The 22,299-nt window shown below is 39.8% G+C and overlaps 1 protein-coding gene across 3 annotated transcripts in view; it reads right to left on the bottom strand.

Moving 5' to 3' along the window:
* The window catches only part of PATJ (PATJ crumbs cell polarity complex component), a 347,778-nt gene that overhangs the window by 83,949 nt on the left and 241,530 nt on the right, over window positions 1-22,299 (bottom strand). For all 3 annotated transcript variants that reach the window (XM_078073041.1, XM_036091353.2, XM_078073040.1), the window contains exons 30-31: window positions 21,299-21,371; window positions 7,025-7,117 (exon numbers count right to left, since the gene is read on the bottom strand). In XM_078073041.1, the coding sequence (XP_077929167.1) occupies window positions 7,025-7,117; window positions 21,299-21,371 (166 nt within the window). The remainder of the gene's footprint in view (window positions 1-7,024; window positions 7,118-21,298; window positions 21,372-22,299) is intronic.

The raw sequence follows: 22,299 nt of genomic DNA on the forward strand, positions 1-22,299 counted from the left end.
AACCACTCATCTATTTTCTGTCTCGACAGGTATGCCTCCTCTTGACATTTCATACACACAGTATGTGGGTGTAGCATCATGTATCAGTATCAGTACTTCATTATCTTTTATTCCTTTGAATAATGTACCACATTTTATTTATACATTCATCAGTTGGTGGACAGTAGGCTGTTTCCATTTTGGGGCTATTATGAATAATGCTGCTATGAACATTGGTGTACAAGTTTTTGTGCAGGTATGTTTTCATTCCTCTTGGGTGTATACCTAGGAATGAAATTATGATACTGTATAATTATGCTTAATATTGTGAAGAACTGCCAACTATTTTCACAACTGGAGATACTATTTTATATTCCCACTAGCAATGTATGAGAGTTCCAACCGCTCCACATTCCTGCAGCACTTGCTATTATCTGTCTTTCTGATTATGGTCCTCCTAATAGGTGTAAAGTGGTATTGCATTGTGGTTTTGATGTGCATTTAATTCCCTAATGGTTAATGAGGTCGGGCATCTTTTCATGTGCTTATTGGCCATTTGTATATCTTTAGAGAAATGCCTATTCAGATCCTTACCCACGTTTTAATTGATTTGTCTTTTTATTATTTTGTTGTAAGCTAGTTACTTTAAAATGATTTTACTGTCTATTAATACCTGTAACAGCATGGAGAAGGAGACAAGAACAAAAGAAAAAGTAAACTGGTTTTACATCAAAGCAGGAAATTATGGTATTTGACAGGGTTAGAGATCCCAAGGTGGTAGCAAGAACAGAGGTTAGTTACTTAGAAGAAAACAGTACTATCTCTTTCTTTTCTAAAGACAGCAAGCTTTGTGAACATGTGTCCTCAAACATCTCAAGCTCTTTAAGAAATGCTAGTAGCTGTCCTCATCACTGAATCTTCTGCACACAGCAAGACATACTCGATTAACATTTGTTGTGTGGACAAATAGACCACACAGTGATATTTCTGATATTCCAGAAAGGCTGTCTATGTGAACTATACAACAAGGACAAGATAGGCTTTTGGGGAAAAAAGAACTAGGTTTGAATCCCAGCCATACCACTGGCCTTAGAAACATACTTGCCACCTCTCAGCCTCAGTACCATGTCAGTAAAGTAGGGCCAATAATATGTGCTTCATTGGGTTAAATAAGATAACCAGTATGAAAATGACTAACAGGTCAGCTTCTCAAAAAACTTTAGCTTCCTTCATTTTATGACACATCTGTTTGGAGGTCTGTATAAAGTTACAGAGACTTGTCTTTTACTTGCCAAAGTAGAAGGTGAATTTCTGTATCTTTATTTATCTGTTTCTATGTCCCAATTTTCTCTATGGAAGTTCAAGATTTAGACAAAAGGGAATGAAAATCATGAAGTTCAGATCCCAATGTAACTTTCTTGTTGTCCTTTGACTTCAGTTTTAAGTCTGTATCTCTCTGAAAGGCAGTAGTGCGTAGAGGTTTAGAGACTAGCTTCAGTGCATGGACCTGGATCTAGGCTTCACCGGGTGATTATTTATTTATTTGCTTATTTCATTTAAGATTTATTTATTTATTTGAGGAGGGGAGGGGCAGAGGGAGAGAATTTTTAAACAGACTTCCCTCTGAGCATGGAGCCCCCGACCCAGAGCTTGATCCCAGGACCCCGAGATCATGACCTGAGCCGAAACTAAGAGTCGGATGCTCAACTGACTGAGCCACCCAGGTGCCCCCGACTGAGTGATTATTTAATGTCTCAGTGCTTCTGTTTCCTCATCTCTTAAATGGGGATAATACTAGGACTAACCTCATAGGACTGTTATGTAAATGAGCTAAGAATAATATCTAGCACATAGGCGTTCAATAAATACTGCCTATTATGATCAGCGTTTGCATTTTTCAGTTTGAAAAATTCACTTCGGTTTTCTAAGTACACTGTAATGTTCTGCTCACAACAGCTAATCCTTATGTGGCTAACACTAAATGTTTTAATCAGAGTAAGAGCATCATCATTATTAACAACAGCTCACCCTTATACAGAGATCGCAGTGCACTTTGGCATGCTTCTGCATAGTACTGTACAGCTGGCCCCTCCTCAGTTCTCACAACTGTGGCTTCTTTCTCCCATTTCATAGATGTAGAAACTGAGGCACAGAAAGGTTATGTACCTAAGATTATATTGCTAGTCAATGATAGAGTCAGGATTTGAATCCAAGTAGTCTGGCTCCAATGTTTGTACTCTTGATAATTTATACTGCCTCAAAAGAGCATATTATACTAACGCAGATATTCTCAACATGTTAAAAACATAGGTTGAAGGGCACCTGGGTGGCTCAGTCGGTTAAGCATCTGCCTTTGGCTCAGGTCATGATCCCAGGGTCCCGGGATCGAGTCCCACATTGGGCTCCTTGCTCAGTGGGGAGTTTGCTTCTCCCTCTCCATCTGCCTCTCCCCCGTCTTACGCTCTCTCTCGCTCTCACTTTCTCTCAAATGAGTAAATGAAATCTTTAAAAAACAAACAAACAAAAAACATAGCTTGATATCCAAAAGATTAAGAAAATTACTTTAAGGATTCATGACCTTCTATGTCAAGATACCAGGGAGTCAAAGACCCTTCAGGATAAGCCCCAGCTCTTCCAATTTCCTGTTTTGTGATCTTTCACGAAGCAGATTAAGGTCTTTTCTGTAAGTCTGGGATAAATAATTCCTGCCCTACTTTTTACATAGGGTTATTTTGGGGAATAAAATTGAATAAGATCACAAAGTAGCATTTCAGAAAAAATTTAGATATTAAAAATTAAGCTAATGAGATGACACTTTGTTTTGCAAATCGCAAAGCTCTGTGCAGATAGCTTTTTAAAAGTTTCTTTCAAAAGGCTTAAAAAATAGTCTTAACAGGCTCTCACCTAGACTTCTGAAATAGATTCCAGACACTTCCCTGCCTCCAGTCTCTCACAATTGAGATCTATGTTTCACAAACCATCATCTGATCAGTTGTCTAAAAACAAGTTATTCTCCCTTTAAAAATATTTTAGAGAAATCCAATACCTACTGAAGTTATTATAAACCCCTTGGTTGTTAATCTGCGGACTACTGAGATATGGACCAAAGCCAACCACAATTGAACAGTGGAAACAGTTCTGCAACATGCTGACCCATGGCTTAGTCTTAGCTCTGAAAACAGGTAGTCTTGAAGAATTTAATACCTCTCTGAAGTACAGTTTTTCATAGGTAGCACCTTGTGTCTACCATGTATCCATGTAGCTACTGAGATACTGATTGAGCACTGGGCACATAAAGATGAATAAATTCATCTATAATTCACAGCATATTCTCTGAGTCTACTGTTCAAATTATATTGCCCATTGTTTCCCTACAAAAGCCCAACACTTACTCGCTACTCCATAATCCAGACTGATAGAGCTGGTAAACCTCTTATCTAGGCCAACCTCACCAGTCAATTGTCTTCTCATCTTTCTTTCTTTCTTTATTAAAGATTTTATTTATTTGACAGAGAGAGACACAGCGAGAGAGGGGACACAAGCAGGGGGAGTGGGAGAGGGAGAAGCAGGCTTCCTGCTGAGCAGGGAGCCCGATGCGGGGCACAATCCCAGGAGCCTGGGATCATGATCTGAGCCAAAGGCAGACGCTTAATGACTGAGCCACCCAGGCGCCCCTGTCTTCTCATCTTTAAAGGTTTACCTTAAAGGCCATGATTCTAAGAAACCTTCCTTAATCCCTGAATGAGATGGTCTTCCTTCCACTTTTGAACACATGCAACATAGTGTTTTTTTTCTCTAATATACTTCTGCATGTATGATTTTCCAGATACAAATTCTATTATCCTCACTGGTTCTAGAGGTTCAACTGCTGAAGAGCAAGGCTGGTGTTTCTCCTGGTCACTCCAGCAGGGGCCAGCATAGTGACTGATAAGACAGACATATGTCCCCATAAGAAGCAAGGAAGCAACTTTTAGAGGGTTAGGGCTTATTAGTGTTTCCAACTGTCTTGACATAAACAGAAAAGAGTCAAGACCCATACAGATCACATGCCATCCTCTGACAAGATGCATTGGGCGGGGCGCCTGGGTGGCTCAGTCATTAAGCATCTGCCTTTGGCTCAGGTCATGGTCCCAGGGTCCTGGATGGAGCCCTGCATCGGACTCCCTGCTCAGCAGGAAGCCTGCTTCTCCCTCTCCCACTCCCCCTGCTTGTGTTCCCTCTCTCGCTATGTCTCTCTCTGTCAAATAAATAAATAAAATCTTAAAAAAAAAAAAAAAAGATGCATTGGGCAACAATCCTAGGATGGTGTAGCAACTCTTGCACCAATCTTATAATAGAAATAACCATAATAACTAGTGACAATTAACAGTTATTAATACTTTATAACAAGATAACATGTTAGGTTGCACCATATGAAATTCTTACCTACAAAAATAGCAAGTTCTTATGATCCAAACTAATATTTTGCTAATTTGTTATCTATCCTCCTCCTCCTACTCAACCTGAAGAGAGTCTCCATGAGAGCAGGCATAACCCCCCCCAAATTGTTTATTTATCGGGGTGGGGGAGGAAAGGGGGGGATGGGCAGAGGGAAGAGTGAGTCTCAGCGCAGAGCCCGATGTGGGACTCTGTGGGGCTTGAGCTCCCAACCCTGAGATCATGACCTGAGCCAAAGTCAAGAGTCAGATGCTCAACCAATCGTGCCACCCAGGTGCGCTGAGAGCAGGCATTTTTCTACATTTTGTTCTCTGTTGTATCTCTAGTGCCTGGGACACCGTGGCATTCAGCAAGTATTTGCTGAATTAATGAATGAACTTGCTAAACACCAACTATTTGCCTTATACTCTACTATGTGATTTATACCTTATAACCCGTTTGTTTCCTCCTAACATCCTGATTACTGTTCTTCATCAGGTGAGAAAACTGTGGGTTGGTGAGGTCAAGTAACTCATCCAAGACACTCCCGACTAATGTTTTATGGTAGGCCATTTGTATTTATGCTATAAAAGTTGTTTAAATTTAGGTTATCTTTCCTCCCTCAACTAGACCATGCACAGATTCTACTGGAAACAAAAAGAATTGTAATACTAAAAAGAGAGGGAGGTGAGGAGGGGAGGGAAATAGAAAGAGGGAGCAGTCAGTGGGTATGGGGAAGGCTTCCATCTTGGTGAAATGCAGATAAAACAGTATCTAAAAATTACCCTCAGGGGTGCCTGGGTGGCTCAGACGGTTAAGCATCTGCCTTCGGCTCAGGTCATGATCCCAGGGTCCTGGGATCGAGTCCCGCATCAGGCTCCCTGCTCCTTGGGAGCCTGGTTCTCCCTCTGCTTCTCTCTCTCTCTGTCTCTCTGTCTCTGTCTCTCATGAATAAATAAATAAACTCTTTAAAAAAAAAATTTACCCTCAGCCCTTCAAGTCCTCTGCTTGAGGGTGGGACCCTTCAGTTGTCTTGACACTTGGAGCCCCATCACTGGCATTGCTTTCTTGGGAACAGCAAGTGGATAATGGATGGCAGTTGCCCGTAGCCTACAAGGGAATCTCTTTGGACTACCAGACTCTTCTGGCAAGCAGGGAAGTGTTCTCACCCTTCTTACCATTGCCTCTGTGGATTGGGTTGGAGGCTCCTACTTACAAAACCCTGTTGCTTTACAAGACTTTTCCCTAACCTATCTATGGAGATACAGTGCCCCCCAAAACCCACGTTAATACTGTTTTTAAATGAAGGAGCTTTGAGTTCAAACTTTGTTGATGTTACTCACTCCCCTTCCAGTGCAAATATGCTGTTTGTCTTTTAGAAAGGGAACAGTGTAACCTTGGAACATCTTGTTCAAGAACAATGGCTACAATCTGTTAGTCCCAGTGTTCTTGATGCCAGGGTTCTTGGGTCCCATTTACAATTTGCCCAGGAGTAGCCTATTGTCATTTCCACTTTTGCTGAAATGTCCTTTCCCTTCAGCCTGAAAGAATCAGTTTCTTTTCTAGGACACAGAATCTAAGACAGTCCCAATATACATTTTCTAAAAGTTGAAAGAAGATAAATGATTTCTCTAACTCTCTGAAGTAAAATGAACAACTCTGTGCTGCCACAAAATCAGGGTGACCCTCCCAAGTGATAATTCTTTGAGATTTGTAAGACATTTTGAAATGGAGAGAAAAAGCCCACATTTCTTTCTAGAACTTGTAGTCTAACCCTGTAAGTACAAGGCTGCAAAACAAAAAAAGATGGATTGTGAATGAAAGCACAGGAGTCAGACTGAATGGAGGTGAATCCCCAGGTCTACTACATTCTAGTGAGTGGCCTCTGGCAAGTTAGTGAACATCATCAGCCTTCGGTTTCATCGTGTGTAAAACCAGGGTATTGCCACCTGCACTATAAGGATGAGGAAATTAATGTAGCATGTAGCACAGTACCCAGTAAAAGTTCAATAAATATGAAATAAAATATCAAGCATTAAAATATATAAGGAGGGAGGGTTCTCTAAAACTGACTCTCTTTGGGGCAGCTAGCTGGATCAGTTGGAAGAATATGTGACTCCTGATCTCTGAGCTCTGAGTTCGAACCCCATGCTGGATGTAGAGATTACTAAATAATAATAATAATAATAATAATAATAATAATAATAATAATAATAATAAACTTAAAACAAACAAACAAACCTGACTCTCTTCTAATGCTCCAGCCCCTGGGTGAGTTTAACCATCTTTTACTATGAATCAATGGAATACATTTAACATCTTTTTCTGTGCCTTTAGGGACTAATTGAGGATAGCCCTAGCCTTAAAGAAGCCCAATATTAAACAAGATTAAAAGAGAAATTACTTCTTTTGTCCCAGACAGCACAATTCAAGTGTGAAGAAAATAGGAGAATATGCTATTCATTGGAATTAATGGGTCACTCCATATAGAAAAGCTTCTCCTAGCTCAGAGATCAAGATTCCTAGAGAAGTAAACACAACACAAATTGATCCTTCCCATGGTTGTACAAAATATAAATCATACACCTTTAAAAAAGAACATTGGCTGAAAAACACCCAAGATTCTTACCAGTTTGGAGCTTTCATTTTCAGGCAACTGTTTAATACCAACTTCGAGACTGCCATCTTCCTCACTGCTAACAGGTTCAGTACCACTCTGATCCTATGGGACATTAAGAAGAAAATGGTAAAGATGTTATTCTTCACTCACACTGCCCAGAACTATATAGATACTCAACCACAATAGCTTGTTTTATTATTGTTGTAGATACTGTTTCCTCTCTAGTGGCCATTCCTATTTTCCTTCTTTGCACTAGAAGGTCATCCCCAAAACCTCTGCCCCTAACCACCACCCCCCAGATCTGTCCCTGCTGCTTACAGATATGCCTTAGAAAAAGCTGATCCCTATTCTCTGTTCCAAAGTTGGGCCTGATTGTCTTATGGTTAATCCCAATCTTTTTGCCAATGACTTTGCCAGGAGTGGGTATGCGATCCAGTTCTGCTCCATGAGACACAAAGACTTCTAGAAAAGTTCTTCTTTGGTCTTCTTCTTTTTTTTTTTTCTAAAGATTTTTATTTTTTAAGTAATCTCTATACCCAAGGTGGGGCTTGAACTCACAATCCCTAGATCAAGAGTTGCATGCTCCACAGACTGAGCCAGCCAGGTGTCCCAGTTCCTCCTTGGTCTTAAAAGAACCACAAGAAGATCCCCTACCTCCCACATGAGCAAAGTTGGAGATGGAAAAAGTGGACTCTGATGGCTAAAGTGGGCCATTGCATCAACCTGACCTGAAGTACAGTCTTATTCTTAGCAGCCTTCACATGGGAGCTCATAAATTTACTTATTGTTTCAGCCAGTTAGCTCTTCTATTCCCTCTAGCCAAAACTTTCTGACATGCTTATTTATCTTCTGTGCAAGATTAAACTACTCGAGGTAAGAGACTGTATTTATCCTGTTTATCTCTGAAACTCAAGTACCTAACACTATGTCTGGTACATGGAAAACACTGGACAAATCCTGGTTGAACCAATGAATGGAACAGTTGTTTTCTTGATGGTTATTTTCTGCAGAATTCTACAAATATTTATTTAATATAAATGAGACATAAGAATTAGCCCCATTGGAATTCCAAAACAGGGGCTCCTGGGTGGCCCAGTCGGTTAAGTGTCTGACTCTTGATTTTGGCTCATGATTTCAGAGTCCTGGGATCAAGCCCTGTGTCGGGCTCCATGCTCAGTGGGGAGTCTGCTTGAGATCCTCTCCCTGTGTCCCTCCCCCAGCTTGCATGTGGGTGTTCTCTCTCAAATAAGTAAATAAATCTTTAAAAAATAAATAAAATTCCAATACACATTCAGTATCTCAGTTGAATTGTAACATATTAAATGTTATATTTAATTAACCAGAAGTTTGTTTACTTTCTGAGGGCACATAGGGGGGAATAAGGATGATACATGGAGTATCTACGTTGTATTTATTCGGATTTTTATATTAAAACACCACCATTTTGGGATTACTACAAATTTGGTGGGACTGTTTGGAGAGAAAATAGTCTAGATTTTGGGACATTCAACCTCAACCTTGTAACTTAAAATAGTGCAAACTGAAGTAAAGATATAGTGTTCTTTCATCTATTGAATGGACAATAGAAAAGAAAGAAATTCAGTACCGATAATGTAGAGAAAGGAATTTTTACATGCCACTGAAAGAATGTAGGTTTGAATAATTTTCAGAAAAAAGATATAAAATATACACATATACAGATATGCATGCAGGAAAATATTTGTCAGGATATAGGAGAAATTTTTTAAATTGCTTACTTCTGGGGAATAGGATTAAAGAATGGGGAATTGTTGCATTAGTTATTTCTATACTGTTTGAATTACAGACGAATTCGCATGTATTATTGCAAGTTTAAGAAATAAAGGGGAGCTATGAGAAATATCTAAAAGAAAACCAAATCTAACAAAGAAAGTAGCATAGGGGCACCTGGCTGGCTCAGTCAGAAGAGCATGCAACTCTTGATCTCGGAGTCATGAGTTCAAGCCCTACACTGGGTGTAAAGATTACTAAAACAAACAAACAAACAAAACCCAAAACCCAAAAAAACAAAAACAAAACCAAAAAACCTAAGGAAAAAAAAAAGAATGGATATTAAATTGGTCAGATCCAGATTCAAATCTCAACTTGCAAATTAGAACTATATGACTTTCAGCAAGGTTCTTTCTGAGTACTTATTTTTAAAGCACAGATAAAAGTACCAGATTAAAAATAGTACCCCGTCAGGTTGCCTTGAAGATTAATACATTAACATGCAAAATGTCTATTAGCACACCAGGTGCAGTTAATTTGTTTCCAGCATTTTGGTGAGACAGGTTCTTTATCCATCCCATTCTGTGTAGTCTTCCTAACAACCCTGTATGAGTATGTACCAGTATCATTCCAATTCATGGATAGGAAGATGATACATTTTCTTTTAAAGATTTTATTTATTTGACAGAGAGATACATAGCAAGAGGGGAACACAAGCAGGGGGAGTGGGAGAGGAAGAAGCAGGCTTCCCGCCGAGCAGGGAGCCCGATGTGGGGCTCGATCCCAGGACTCTGGGATCAGGACCTGAGCCGAAGGCAGATGCTTAACGACTGAGCCATCCAGGCGCCCCAGGAAGATGATACATTTTAAATGAACTTTTTAATGAACACTTTTATTTTTATTTTTATTTATCTATTTTTTAAAGATTTTATTTATTTGACAGAGAGAGAGAGAGCACAAGTAGGCAGAGCGGCAGGCAGAGGGAGAGGGAGAAGTAGGCTCTCCGCTGAGCAGGGAGCCCGATGCGGGACTCGATCTCACGACCCTGGGATCATGACCTGAGCCAAAGGCAGATGCTTAACCATCTGAGCCACCCAGGCACCCCCTTAATGAACATTTTTAATGAACATTTTAAATGATACATTTTAAATGAACTTGCCTAGCTAGTGAGAGGCGAACCAAGGATTCAAAGCTAAGTAAGACTGACATCAAAGGTCCCATTCTTGTTAACTATGCTCTAGGCCCTAAGTAAATGATGCTCTTGTTTCTTCTCTCTTTATTCCTTGTTAGCACTGAGTGTTGATAACTAATCTTATAGAAAACAGGATTCACAATCTTTAAAAAAAAAAAATCATCATTAATTTTTAAACAGTGTTTTAGCATTTGTTAACCAGAAAATTTCATTAGGTACAACATCTTCCTCTCAGTGAATTTTGGGTAACCAAGAAGTCACCACATAACATAAACATGCCCAAGTTAAGCTTGAGAATATATAGATTTTCAGCATTTCAGACAGTGGGTAAGTTATAGAGACAGAAAAATTCAGAAGAAACAAATTATACTTTTATGTTTATTTTTTAAAAAGATTTTATTTATTTCATAGAGTGTGAGAGAGAGAGCACAAGTAGAGGGAGCAGCAGAGGGAGAGGGAGAAGCAGACTCCCCGCTGAGCAGAGAGTCCAACATGGGGCTCGATCCTGGGACTCTAGGATCATGACCTGAGACGAATAACCGCCTGAGCCACTCAGGTGGCTTTTAAAAACCAGTACTTACTCTATGGGAAACCTTTAATGCCCCAAATATTTCGTGTGTCTGCTTCTGTTAGCTGTGGTGAGCCCTGAAGACGTCCTGCGTGTGTGTGTGGGGGGGCTATGCTATCCCACTGAGGCTTCAGGCTTCGAGACAGTCAGTGTTTGTAACTGCAGCACATTCAATTATAGAACAAACACATAGGGAGCTCCTCTGATCCCAAATGAGAGGAGATTTTCACCAGGACGGTGGTCAGCTGATGTCATTCATCTAATTATGCACATATCTTCCTGGGGAAAGCAAAGTGCTGTGTAAATAAGTCAGAGAAATCTTTTACATTTCTCAGCAATGTGAGTATAGAAGTGAGGTTTTCTTGGTCTTTATAAAATGAATACTGAAGTCGGGGAGAAACCAGTTGTTTGATGCTTCAACTTTGAAAATTTAAGAAAACATGGGCAAGGAAGTCGAGGTTGCAAATGGGCTGTAGATCTTTTAAGATTTGAGTAAAAACAAAAAAGAATACCCTTTACATCTATACCTACAGAATTATCACACAAAGCTGAGTCTCAAATGTCACTTACTCCATAAATCCTTTCCTTCTTCTTGGCTAGAAGACGTCTCTTCTTCCTCTAACCTCACTTAACGTTTTACCTGAACTTCCTATGTCACTTACCATCTCCTTTGTATCCTAATTACATATGTACCGCATTGATCTTCCCAATGAGGCTGAAAGATCCTTGAATCCAACATCTGTGCCTCATTTATTTCCTTTGATTTCCTTTGTCTGATCCTTCTTTATATTCACCCTAGGTCTCTCTCATTTCAAAGTCAATGCTCTTTATAACTCTACTATGAACCCTTCTAAAGCTTTTCCTCTGTTTTTAGTTACTGGGTTAGTTTGAGACGGTTCCAGAGAGGAGGGTTTAAAGTCAAAATCTAGATGGAGAGGAGTCAGGTAAAAAAGGAAGTTGGAGTTGAGAGAGGTCAGCAATAAAGCATGTGCTTTCCTAGGAGAGCTACCGCTTATAGAAGGCTTTTCATGCTTCAATGAGGCACAGAATGAAACAATGTGGGGTTCTGTTCTGAGAACAGAATGGCTCACATGTGTTAGGCAACCTTGAAAATACCCCGCTGACCAGGAGCTTAGAAATGGGGAATCAGAAATGGGGAATCAGTCAGGGATGGGAAGAGGAAAATAGGTCAGCAAGCATGACTTCCAAAGCACAATTGTATCACGGTGGTTTGAAGACCATCTGGCTGATGGATGGTGGCCCAGTGACACCTAAGATGATTCAGCTAATTTGGGTAGCTGGGTGTTCCCTTCCTTTCTTGCTGATCCTCAAACCACCTGTCCAAAGCTGCCTGTGCAGCCAAGGCTGCTCAAGGACAATGACCTTTCCCCTCAAAGACCACAAATAGTAGCTTCTGTCGTGAATTATGTTTTTAAGATGAATAAAAAGAAAAGCAAGACTCGTGACTGTATGCGTAACAGAGCCTTTAGCAAAAAAAAAAAAAAAAGATAAGAAATGCTTTTCAATCCTCAGAGAAGTCCCTTCCAAACCTTCAGTAAGTTCCAAATTCCCTCCCCTGGGCTCCTCAAAAATCTACATAAAGTGATAATACTTTTTATTTTTATACTACTTAATTTTTCATACCCACTACTTCCCTATAGATTTCCCCAACTAGACAGTGGGAGAACCTTGAGAACAGGAATTTATGTTTTTTTTTTTTTTTTTTAAAGATTTTATTTATTTGACAGAGAGAGAGAGGGAGAGAGCCAGAGAGCACAAGCAAGGGGAACAGCAGGGGGAACAGCAGAGGGAACCCGGAAAAGCAGGCTCCCCGCTGAGCAGGAATTTATGTTTTTATTTGAAAGCGCCTGGGTGGCTCAGTCGGTTAAGCATCTGACTCTTGGTTTCAGCTCAGGGCGCGATCTCAGGGTCCTAGGATCAAGCCCCACAGTGGGCTCTGTGCTCAGCGGGGAGTCTGCTTCTCCCTCTGCTCCAGTCCCTGCACTTGCACTCACTTTTGCTCTCTCTCTCTCAAAATAAATAAATAAATCTTAAAAAAGAAAGAAAGCAGATTATCAATAAAAGCTAAATTAGTTAAGGATGTTACTGCGGACTGGAAAAGCCATACTTCTGATCAGTTAAATGCTCCATAGTGTTGTTCCCTACCCTCTTTCCTCATTTAACCTGATGAAACGGGAGCCTGGTCGGCTCAGGTCATGATCCCAGAATCTGGCTCCCTGCTCAGCGGGGAGTCTGCTTCTCCCTCTCCCTCTGCCCCTCCTCCTGCTCCTTCTCTCTCACTCTTGCTCACACTCTCTCCCAAATAAATAAATAAAATCTTAAAAAAAAAAATGATGAAACAGTATATTAGTATATATAACTATTTTCCTTTTAAGGTTTTACTAAGCAAATTAAAAAAAACCCAGCAACTATACCTCCTTGGTACAATTGAAAATTTTTTTTTAATAAAAAACTTTTATTGGTTTAAATTTTATCATCCCCGTATTTCCCAAATCCAGTGCTCTCTTCCAAAAAAACCACAGGATGATTTATTCATCTCATTGCCAGCCTAAATTCACAAATATTTCTTTCTGCAAAGTCATGTTGACTGGATATGACAAATTGAATTTCTTTCTTCCACCCCCATCATGAGCATATTTTCTAGGCTACTCAGAATTCCAGGAAGGCAGTGCACAATTAAAGGTAAAATGGGAATTATGCTAATGGCACTCCCTGGGTAATCAACCTGTTCATTCTTTAGGAGGCCTGCCTCATCTCACTTAGTATTCAAAAAAGCGCAACTTCTGAGAAAAAGAAAAAATGAAGTTGCTTGCTTCTATAAAGATATTCTAAAAAGATGCATCCTGCCTTGTCGAGGAATGGAATAAATATCTTGCAACCCAAGTATACTTGAGCCTTGAGCACCTCTTACAAGACCACAGCAGTGGCTTCCTAATTGGGTTTCCTTCTCCGAGACATCCCTGACGTTGCTATTAGACGAAGCTACCTGAAGTAGAGCACTGATCGGACCATTTCATTACTCATTTGACCTCAATTTATTTTTCAAACCTCATCTTCTATTACTCCCTTTTACATACCTTTCGATTCTTCTCCCCATTCCACATCCTGATTTTTCCTATTTCCATGTTTTTGTTTGTACTCTTCCCACATTCTTATCTAACCATAGTCTGATTTTAAAATCCAATCGACCCATCAGAAATAGCTGTTCTCTTACCAGGAAATAATATTCATCTTCTCTGAACTCCTCCTAAAGCTTTATCTCCTGGGACACTTTGTTTTAGTAATATACATGTCTTATTTTCCTTGTAAGACTAGAAGTTCTTTGAGGTAAGAGACTATGTATGTGATCTACAGAGTGGGTATTTGATAATTAGCAGAATAAATTAAATCAGTAAGAAGTATCCAACATTGAAATGAAGCATCAAGGACATAGCAGAAAAGCTTAAATATGGTTCACCCCATTCACTGATTCAACAACTATTAAGCAAGTGCTATATGCTAGGCCCTGGGAATGCAGTGGTCAAGGAGACAGTAAGCCCAGCCCACCAGAAGCCTGCAATTTAGTGTGGTGCATATAGCTGTATATTCTTCTTTTTTTTTAATGGAGCCTTTTATTCTCGGTCAAATATTTATTTTTTTAATTAACATATAATGTATTATTTCAGGGGTACAGGTCTGTGATTCATCAGTCTTATATAATACCCAGTGCTCATTACAACACATACCCCCCCCCCCAGTGTCCATCACCCAGCTACCCCTCCCCTCACACTCTCCCCTTCAGGAATCCTGTTTGTTTCCTATAATTAAGAGTCTCTCATGGTTTGTCTCCCTCTCTGGTTTTGTCTTGTTTTATTTTTTCCTCTCTTCCCCTATGACCCTCTGCCTTGATTCTTAAATTCCACATATCAGTGAGATCATATGATAATTGTCTTTCTCTATAGTCATACATTCTTAAAATGTTGAGATAGTGAGAGAACTACAAGCAACATAATCCTAGTTGAGAAACTCCTTTAGAAATGGGTCCTTCTTTTCTATAAGGCCCAGGTGACATCACACAAAGGACAATTTTTATTTTTTAAATGAACCATGAATATTACTTAACTATGAAGGGAGTTAAGATTACTGAAGGGAATGATGTGGGATGAAGTTGGTCATAATAATATCTCACATTTGAATACTTATTATATTCCAGGAGCTAGGCATTATTTTATTCATTTTTTAAAAGATTTTATTTATTTATTTGAGACAGAGAGAAGGAGCAGGAGCGGAGGGGGGCAGAGGGAGAGGGAGAAGCAGACACCCCGCTGAGCAGGGAGCTGACATGGGGCTCAATCCCAGGACCCTGGAATTATGACCTGAACTGAAGGCAGAGGCTTAACCGACTGAGGCACTCAGGTGCCCCTATTTTATTCATTTTGAGTCATAAAACTTGGAGGAGTTTTTCAAAAACAATTCTTCAAGGAATTATTAGTTGTGAATTAATAAAAAGGAAGTGGATAGGCAACCCAGGTGTTAGAAACAGTAGGAACAAAGACATAAGTATTGGAGAGACCAAGATATGTGTGTGTTTGGGGAGGTGGGGATCAACAGATACATGGAGAATGTCTAGTGCTTTATTATGCATTAATGAGAAAAGAAAGCTGATTAGCAGAGGTTGGGGAGTTTAATACAAACCCTTAATTCTAATCCTGAAACAAAGATCTGCTAGGCAAGAGGTATAAAACGTTTTTTAGCAAGAGCACAGATATAGTAAGAAATCCTGTGTTGTATGTAACTGTTGGAAATGGAAAATGCTGGAGGCTGGGAGTTTTGCTAGAGGGCTGTAATAATATAATCACAACTAAAATGCATTCTTACTGTGTGCCACGAATAATGCTAAGCATTTTATAAACATGATTCAATTCTTCCAACAAATCCACAGAATTAATTATTATTATCAACCCTCCTTTAAATGTGAGGAAATAGAAGCTTATAGAGCTTAGCTGGTTCAAGTTCACTCTGCTAGTAAATGGAAGAACAAATATTAGGACTCGGATCTGTCCAACTTCTAAGCTTATGTTCTTAATCACTGAACCAGCTGCCCTAGTATTACAATTACCAAGAATATAGCAACAGAAATGCTAATAATCCCTTATGTATGTATATAGCTACACGGATTATAAAATACTTTTACCTAATTTAGTGCGTGATCCTCACAACTACCTGCTGACACAGACAGGGGAGGTTATGAATGTGGCTTTACAGAAAAAGCAAGACTTGGAGAGGATCACTACCTTAACAAGGTCATATGCTTAGCAGGTAACTGGCAGAGCTAAAACAAGAACCCACATCTTCAGACTTCTTGTTCAATGTTCTATTAGCACTCTTGTTCACTCTGCTTGCACATGACTTCATGAAGTGATTTTGTTCTCTGCCATGTCCTTGATGTCTAAAACAGTACCCAACACATAGTAAGGGCTCAATAAATATTTGCTCAATAAGGGAATGAATATGAGATCCCATTCGTATATAATAGTGCTATTCAATGTGAACTATTATCAGGCCCAAGTTAATAATGCTATGGCTGTATCTATTTGGTTATGATTTAAATGGGCTAGTGCTTTCAGCAATATGTCAGATACGAGTTATGCTTAAGTACTTACTAGAAATGGCTGAGGAGGTAAAAGGCCTCGTGAGAGGGTCACACAGGCGAGTGGGAAGGGATAAGGAAGTGGACACGGGGCCAGAGCATACCCACAGACTACCACCCTGAGGAGGGGTATCACTCGTCATTTGGGGGCAGCTGTTGGAGGCTGACAGTCCAGAGGAAAACTAAAAAACCCTCTTTATAATTCAATTCACATATTCAATTGTAATTTAAAAAGATTTATTTTTTACAGGTGACTGAATGATTAGAACCCATATCTGTGGTTAGCACAATTAAAAATATGAAAACAAAAACAAAAAAAATGTTAAAACAGTAGCTAATATTGTATACTTTAAAAATTGAGTTAAATATACTTAAATATTTGAAGAAATAAAGTTTACATTCATTAAGCATTTATTTTGCACTGTGAGCTGTACTAAATGCTTTATATCTATTACTTCCTTTGCTCTTTACAAGCCTATGAGTGTTTGGTGGTGACACCCGTAGGTGCAGATGAAGAAGCTGGTGCTGACTGACATACCTACTGCCTCTGGGCATATGGACGGACTAGTTAGCCTCTTTACACCCAGTCTCTTCTTTTTTTAATTTAATTTTATTTTATTTATTTATTTGAGAGAGAGAGAGAGAATGAGAGAGAGAGAGCACATGAGAGGGGGGAGGGTCAGAGGGAGAAGCAGACTCCCTGCTGAGCAGGGAGCCCGATGCGGGACTCGATCCTGGGACTCCAGGATCATGACCTGAGCCGAAGGCAGTCGCTTAACCAACTGAGCCACCCAGACACCCTAGACCCAGTCTCTTCTTCTGCAATGTGGAAATAATAATACTGTCTCTCAAAGGCCTGGATGTAAGTGGGACATGAGACCACATTCTAAAGGCCTCTAAGACAGTGTTCGACGTAGTAGAATCAAGATTCAATCATCCCCTTAAAATTCAGTTTCAAGGGGATATTTTGATGGGAATATTCATAACTACTAACAATACTATAGAAAAAATTATTCTAAAATGATTTCCTCTTATTCTCCCCACTCCCTCCAAAAGATTTATATTACATTCTATAAACACATAGAATTAAGTACTAGTGTTTACTCTTAGCTACCATGTGTCAGGCACAAAGATATATATTTCTTATTTAATCTTAACCCTATGAGGTGAAATTATTGTTACCTTTCTACAGATAAGTAAAGAGATGATAGAAGAGATAATGTATTATCCAAGGCGCTGTGTCTAGAATATAGTTATGCTAGGATTTGAACAGAAACAGTATGGGTCTGGGGCCCCTCTGTCTACCCTGGGTCTTAACTAGAATGAAAATACCCAGTGCTGGCAAGCTTTGGCCAAATGGCTATTGGTAGGGAGTCATTACCTATCCCCATAATCTTTTCAGATAGCAAGTGGTCGATATAAGTGAAAATTTTGAACTTGTATAGCTTATGATTCAGCAAGTGTACTTGGGGGAAATCTTTGCTATAGAAATAAAAGCACTAGTACCTAATATTTCTCTCTCACACACACACACTCATAATCTTTATTTTGGTATTCTTTTACTGGCAAAACATTGGAAAGTCATCTGAATATCTGTCAGTTGGAAAAAAAAAAAGTATAATAAGAGTGTATTAAAATATGGCCATTACATTAAGCAAAAAAAGCAAGTTTTTATTTTTATTTATTTTTCTTTTTAAAGATTTTTTATTTATTTGACAGAGAGAGAGAGAGCACAAGCAGTGGGAGCAGCAGGGAGAGGGAGAAGCAGGCTTCCTGCCAAGCAGGGAGTCCGATGCCGGACTCGATCCTAGGACCCTGGGATCACGACCCGAGCCGAAGGCAGACGCTCCACGGACTGAGCCACCCAGGTGCCCTGAGAAGCAAGTTTTTAAAAAATGAATAAAATTGGCGCCTGGGTGGCTCAGTTGGTTAAGCGACTGCCTTCAGCTCAGGTCATGATCCTGCAGTCCTGGGATCGAGTCCCACATTGGGCTCCCTGCTCAGCGGGGAGTCTGCTTCTCCCTCTGACCCTCCCCCCTTTCATGCTCTCTCTCTCTCTCATTCTCTCTCTCAAATAAATCTTAAAAAAAAATGAATAGAATCTATTCCAGAAGGATGTAAAATATGCACCTCAAACTTAACCTACCTAAAATAAACCTCTTAATTTCTGCTTCCCTGTTGAAGAACAGCTATTCTTCAATGGACTGTAATAAATGGCACCACTATCTACCTAATTGCTCAAGCCAAAAATCTAGATTTATTCATGACTCTTTCTTCTCAGCTCCCACATTTAATCAATCAAGTCTGATTCAACATCCAGAACACCCAGAATCCACTCACTTTTCTTTGCCTCCAATACCAACCCACAATCTTCATCTAACTGCAAATGAGTCTCACGTGGGTCTCCACCTTCTACTGTATTACTATTACCTTCCCGTAGTCCATTCTCTACCTAGTAGACTGTACACCGAGTCACCTCATTCCCCTTTACTGGATTCCAGCACACATAGGCTAAAACCCAAACTTCTTACTCTGACTCAAAGATCCCCACCCCATTACCACTCTCCAGGCCCCCAATATGCCTCTAGCCATATCCCTCCAATGCCCCAGTGCATTCCCACTTGAGAGTTATTTCTGTCCCCTCTGCAAAGAAAGCTCTTCCCCTTCATTTTTGTGTCTGGCTTCTTATCATTTTGATCTTGTTTACATTTCACCTTGTCCAAGAGTGCTTCCCTAACACCAGCTGAAGTGGTCACAAGCTGCATTCCCTATTTTAATTCTCTGCAAGGCACTGACCACTACTGATGATTCTCTTGGTGTATTTATTCATTTATTTCTTTATTAGAATGTAAGTTGAACCACAGTAAGGAGCCTTCTGTTTTATTCACACCTATCTCTAATACCCAAGCCTGCCTAATGCATAATAGGCACTCACTGAATGCTTGTTGAATGGAAAGAATGTATTATACAATTGAGTTTTTACTAAAAGAGGCATTATTCACATATAGCTGTTTAGTTTTGTGGTAGAAAAGGAAAAAGTATGAAAATACTAAACAGTAAATATTAACTTCCTCGGGGAGGTGGGGAAAGGAAAATTAACTTTTTCTTCCTAATAACTCTGCATGGCTTGATTAGTTACAATAAGTATGTATTTCTTTTTGGAATTAAAAAATAATTCGGGCGCCTGGGTGGCTCGGTTGGTTAAGCGACTGCCTTCGGCTCAGGTCATGATCCTGGAGTCCCAGGATCGAGTCCCGCATCGGGCTCCCTGCTCGGCAGGGAGTCTGCTTCTCCCTCTGACCCTCCTCCCTCTCATTCTCTCTCTCTCAAATAAATAAATAAAATCTTTAAAAAAAAAAAAAAATAATTCAATGAATAAAAAATGTAAAGAGAATGTAATATTCCCTCAGCTGAGGAGATACTTGATTACATAGCTGGTTAGTTAATGTCTGTCTGTCTAACTCTAGAAGCAGATCAATGTGATAGCAATCTTGTACTAGTAATTTCTCCATTAATAAAGTAATTGTTTAAAGATACCTGTGATCATAGATAATAGGTACTAACGTGTTTTGAAACTATAAAGAAAGAGGTACTGATGGTTACCAGAGGGGAGAGGGATGGGGAGATGGATTAAATAGGTGATGGGGATTAAGGAGTGCACTTTTCCTGACGAGCACTGGGTGATGTATGCAGTTATCGAATCACTATATTGTACACCTGAAACTAATATTACACTCTAAGTTAACTAACTGGAATTTAAATAAAAGCTCAAAAACAAAACAAAACAAAACAAAAAAACCCACCAAAAAACAAACAAACAAAAAAGATAATTTTTCTAATAAATTCTGAAATGCCCAATTAGGACAAACTATAGATCCAGAAAAAACTTTAAGGAACTTTGAGGAAAGCAATATTCATATGTTAAGTTTTAATGTGTTTAACATTATTTTATATTACCTTTTTTTTTCCTTGTGTCTTTTTTCCTTCTTTTTTTTTTTTTAAGGAAGGGGTGGGGGGGTGGGGGGGCACAGAGGGAGAGCGAGAGAGACAATCTTCAAGCAGGCTCCACGCTTAGCACGGAGCCCAAAGCTGGGCTCAATCTCATGACCCTGAGATCATGACCTGATCTCAAATCAAGAGATAACACCTTACACCAGTTAGAATGACAAACATTAACAAGACATGAAACAACAAATGTTGGCGAGGATGTGGAGAAGGGGGATCCCTCTTACACTGTTGGTGGGAATGCAAGCTGGTGCAGCCACTCTGGAAAACAGTATGGAGGTTCCTCAAGAAGTTAAAAATAGAGCCATCCTATAACCCAGCAATTATACCAGGTATTTATCCCAAAGATACAGATGTAGTGAAAAGAAGGGGCACCTGCACCCCAGTGTTCATAGGAGCAATGTCCACAATAGCCAAACTGTGGAAGGAGCCAAGATGCCCTTCAGTAGATGAATGGATAAAAAAAGATGTGGTTCATATATACAATGGAATATTACTCAGCCATCAGAAAGGATGAATACCCACCATTTGCATCAACATGGATGGAACTGGAGGGGATTATGCTAAGTGAAGTAGTCAAGCAGAGAAAGACAATTATCATATGGTTTCACTCATATGTGGAACGTAAGGAATAGCACAGAGGACATTAGGGGAAGGAAGGGAAAACTGAAGGGGGAGAAATCAGAGAGGGAGACGAACCATGAGAGACTCTGGACTCCAGGAGCCAAACTGAGGGTTACAGAAGGGAGGAAGGTGGGGGGATGAGGTAACTGGGTGATGGGTATTAAGAAGGGCACGTGTTGTGATGAGCACTGGGTGTTATATGTAACTAATGAATCACTGAACACTATATCAAAAACTAATAATGTACTATATGTTGGCTAACTGAACATAAAAAAAAAAAGTCGGACGCTTAATTGACTGAGCCACCCAGGTGCCCCTATTTTATATTACTTTGTAATCCTACCTCAAATACTTCCTAATTAGGGAAATTCCCTATTTAACAGATTCTATGAATTTGGAATACCAGATAGTGAAAATCAAAAATGCTAGATTTTGGAAAAAATAATCATGACACATCCATTTAAGTCACTACATGCTAATTAGGAGCCGTCTTACCTCAACAGAAGACGGGGAGCTTGACGGTACTGGAAAGGGGGTAACAGCCATCTGATTGACTGCATCTTCATTTCTGTGGACGTGAAAATAGGCAGAATCAGTACACAGCAAATGCTAAGTTTCTGGCTCAAATTACAACCATTTCCTCTGTTGAAAATGTATACAAAGCACCTTAGAATAAAAATATGTACAAATACATACTGGTTTTAAGCATGCAAAGCGATTAAGCACAAAAAGGGATATATTACCCCAGGGACACTAGGATATGGTTATGAGAGACAGAGAATGATGATGCTAGGGGTTAGCTAGATCTTGCTTAATAAGTCAGGTGCTCCTAAGGATCATTTTGGAAAGACATCAACTCTTTCAGCACTGTGGAGTATAAATTTTTCAAATGGCTGTGTTTAACCTCTAGGCCCATTAATGTCCAGAGCATTTTGTTCTTTGAACTGGAAAGGTTCCCGGCCTCCTTACTTGGGTTCTAACTTTGTTCTGCCAAATGAGGGATGATGGGATGTGTACGACAGGCCCTCCATGGGTGGACACTGTGAGGAGGAGTGATGGATGGGGAGAGCGGAGATCCAGACAGATGATGCTTTGTGGGTTAATTCTACTCCTCCTCATCCTAATGGAAGCAGAGATGGTGGGAGCTAAAACTTCATCACCAGGGTCGCAGGTACAGACAACTCCTACAATACCAGTTCTAATTATTTGGACCTATTTCCATGACGTTACCAGCAAATGATAAGCAGTGATTCTTCTGTGGGAGATCTAACCTTTACTATTTATTCATGACGCAAACCCAGTATCATTATCTCAAGGTTTATGTGACATTTGACTTTAGGTTTCACAGTACAAACCAAGGGAGATCACAAAAATGCTTCTTCCTGGTATGCAAAGATCTAAGACTGCTCACAGATCTCTCTCCATATGACCAGTATATTCAGGATAGCCACTACCGGATTTGGAAGGGCACTCAAAAATCCAACCCCTTTACTTCT

This window comes from Halichoerus grypus, chromosome 5 (genome assembly GCF_964656455.1).
Source record: "Halichoerus grypus chromosome 5, mHalGry1.hap1.1, whole genome shotgun sequence".
NCBI classification, from domain to species: Eukaryota; Metazoa; Chordata; class Mammalia; order Carnivora; family Phocidae; genus Halichoerus; species Halichoerus grypus.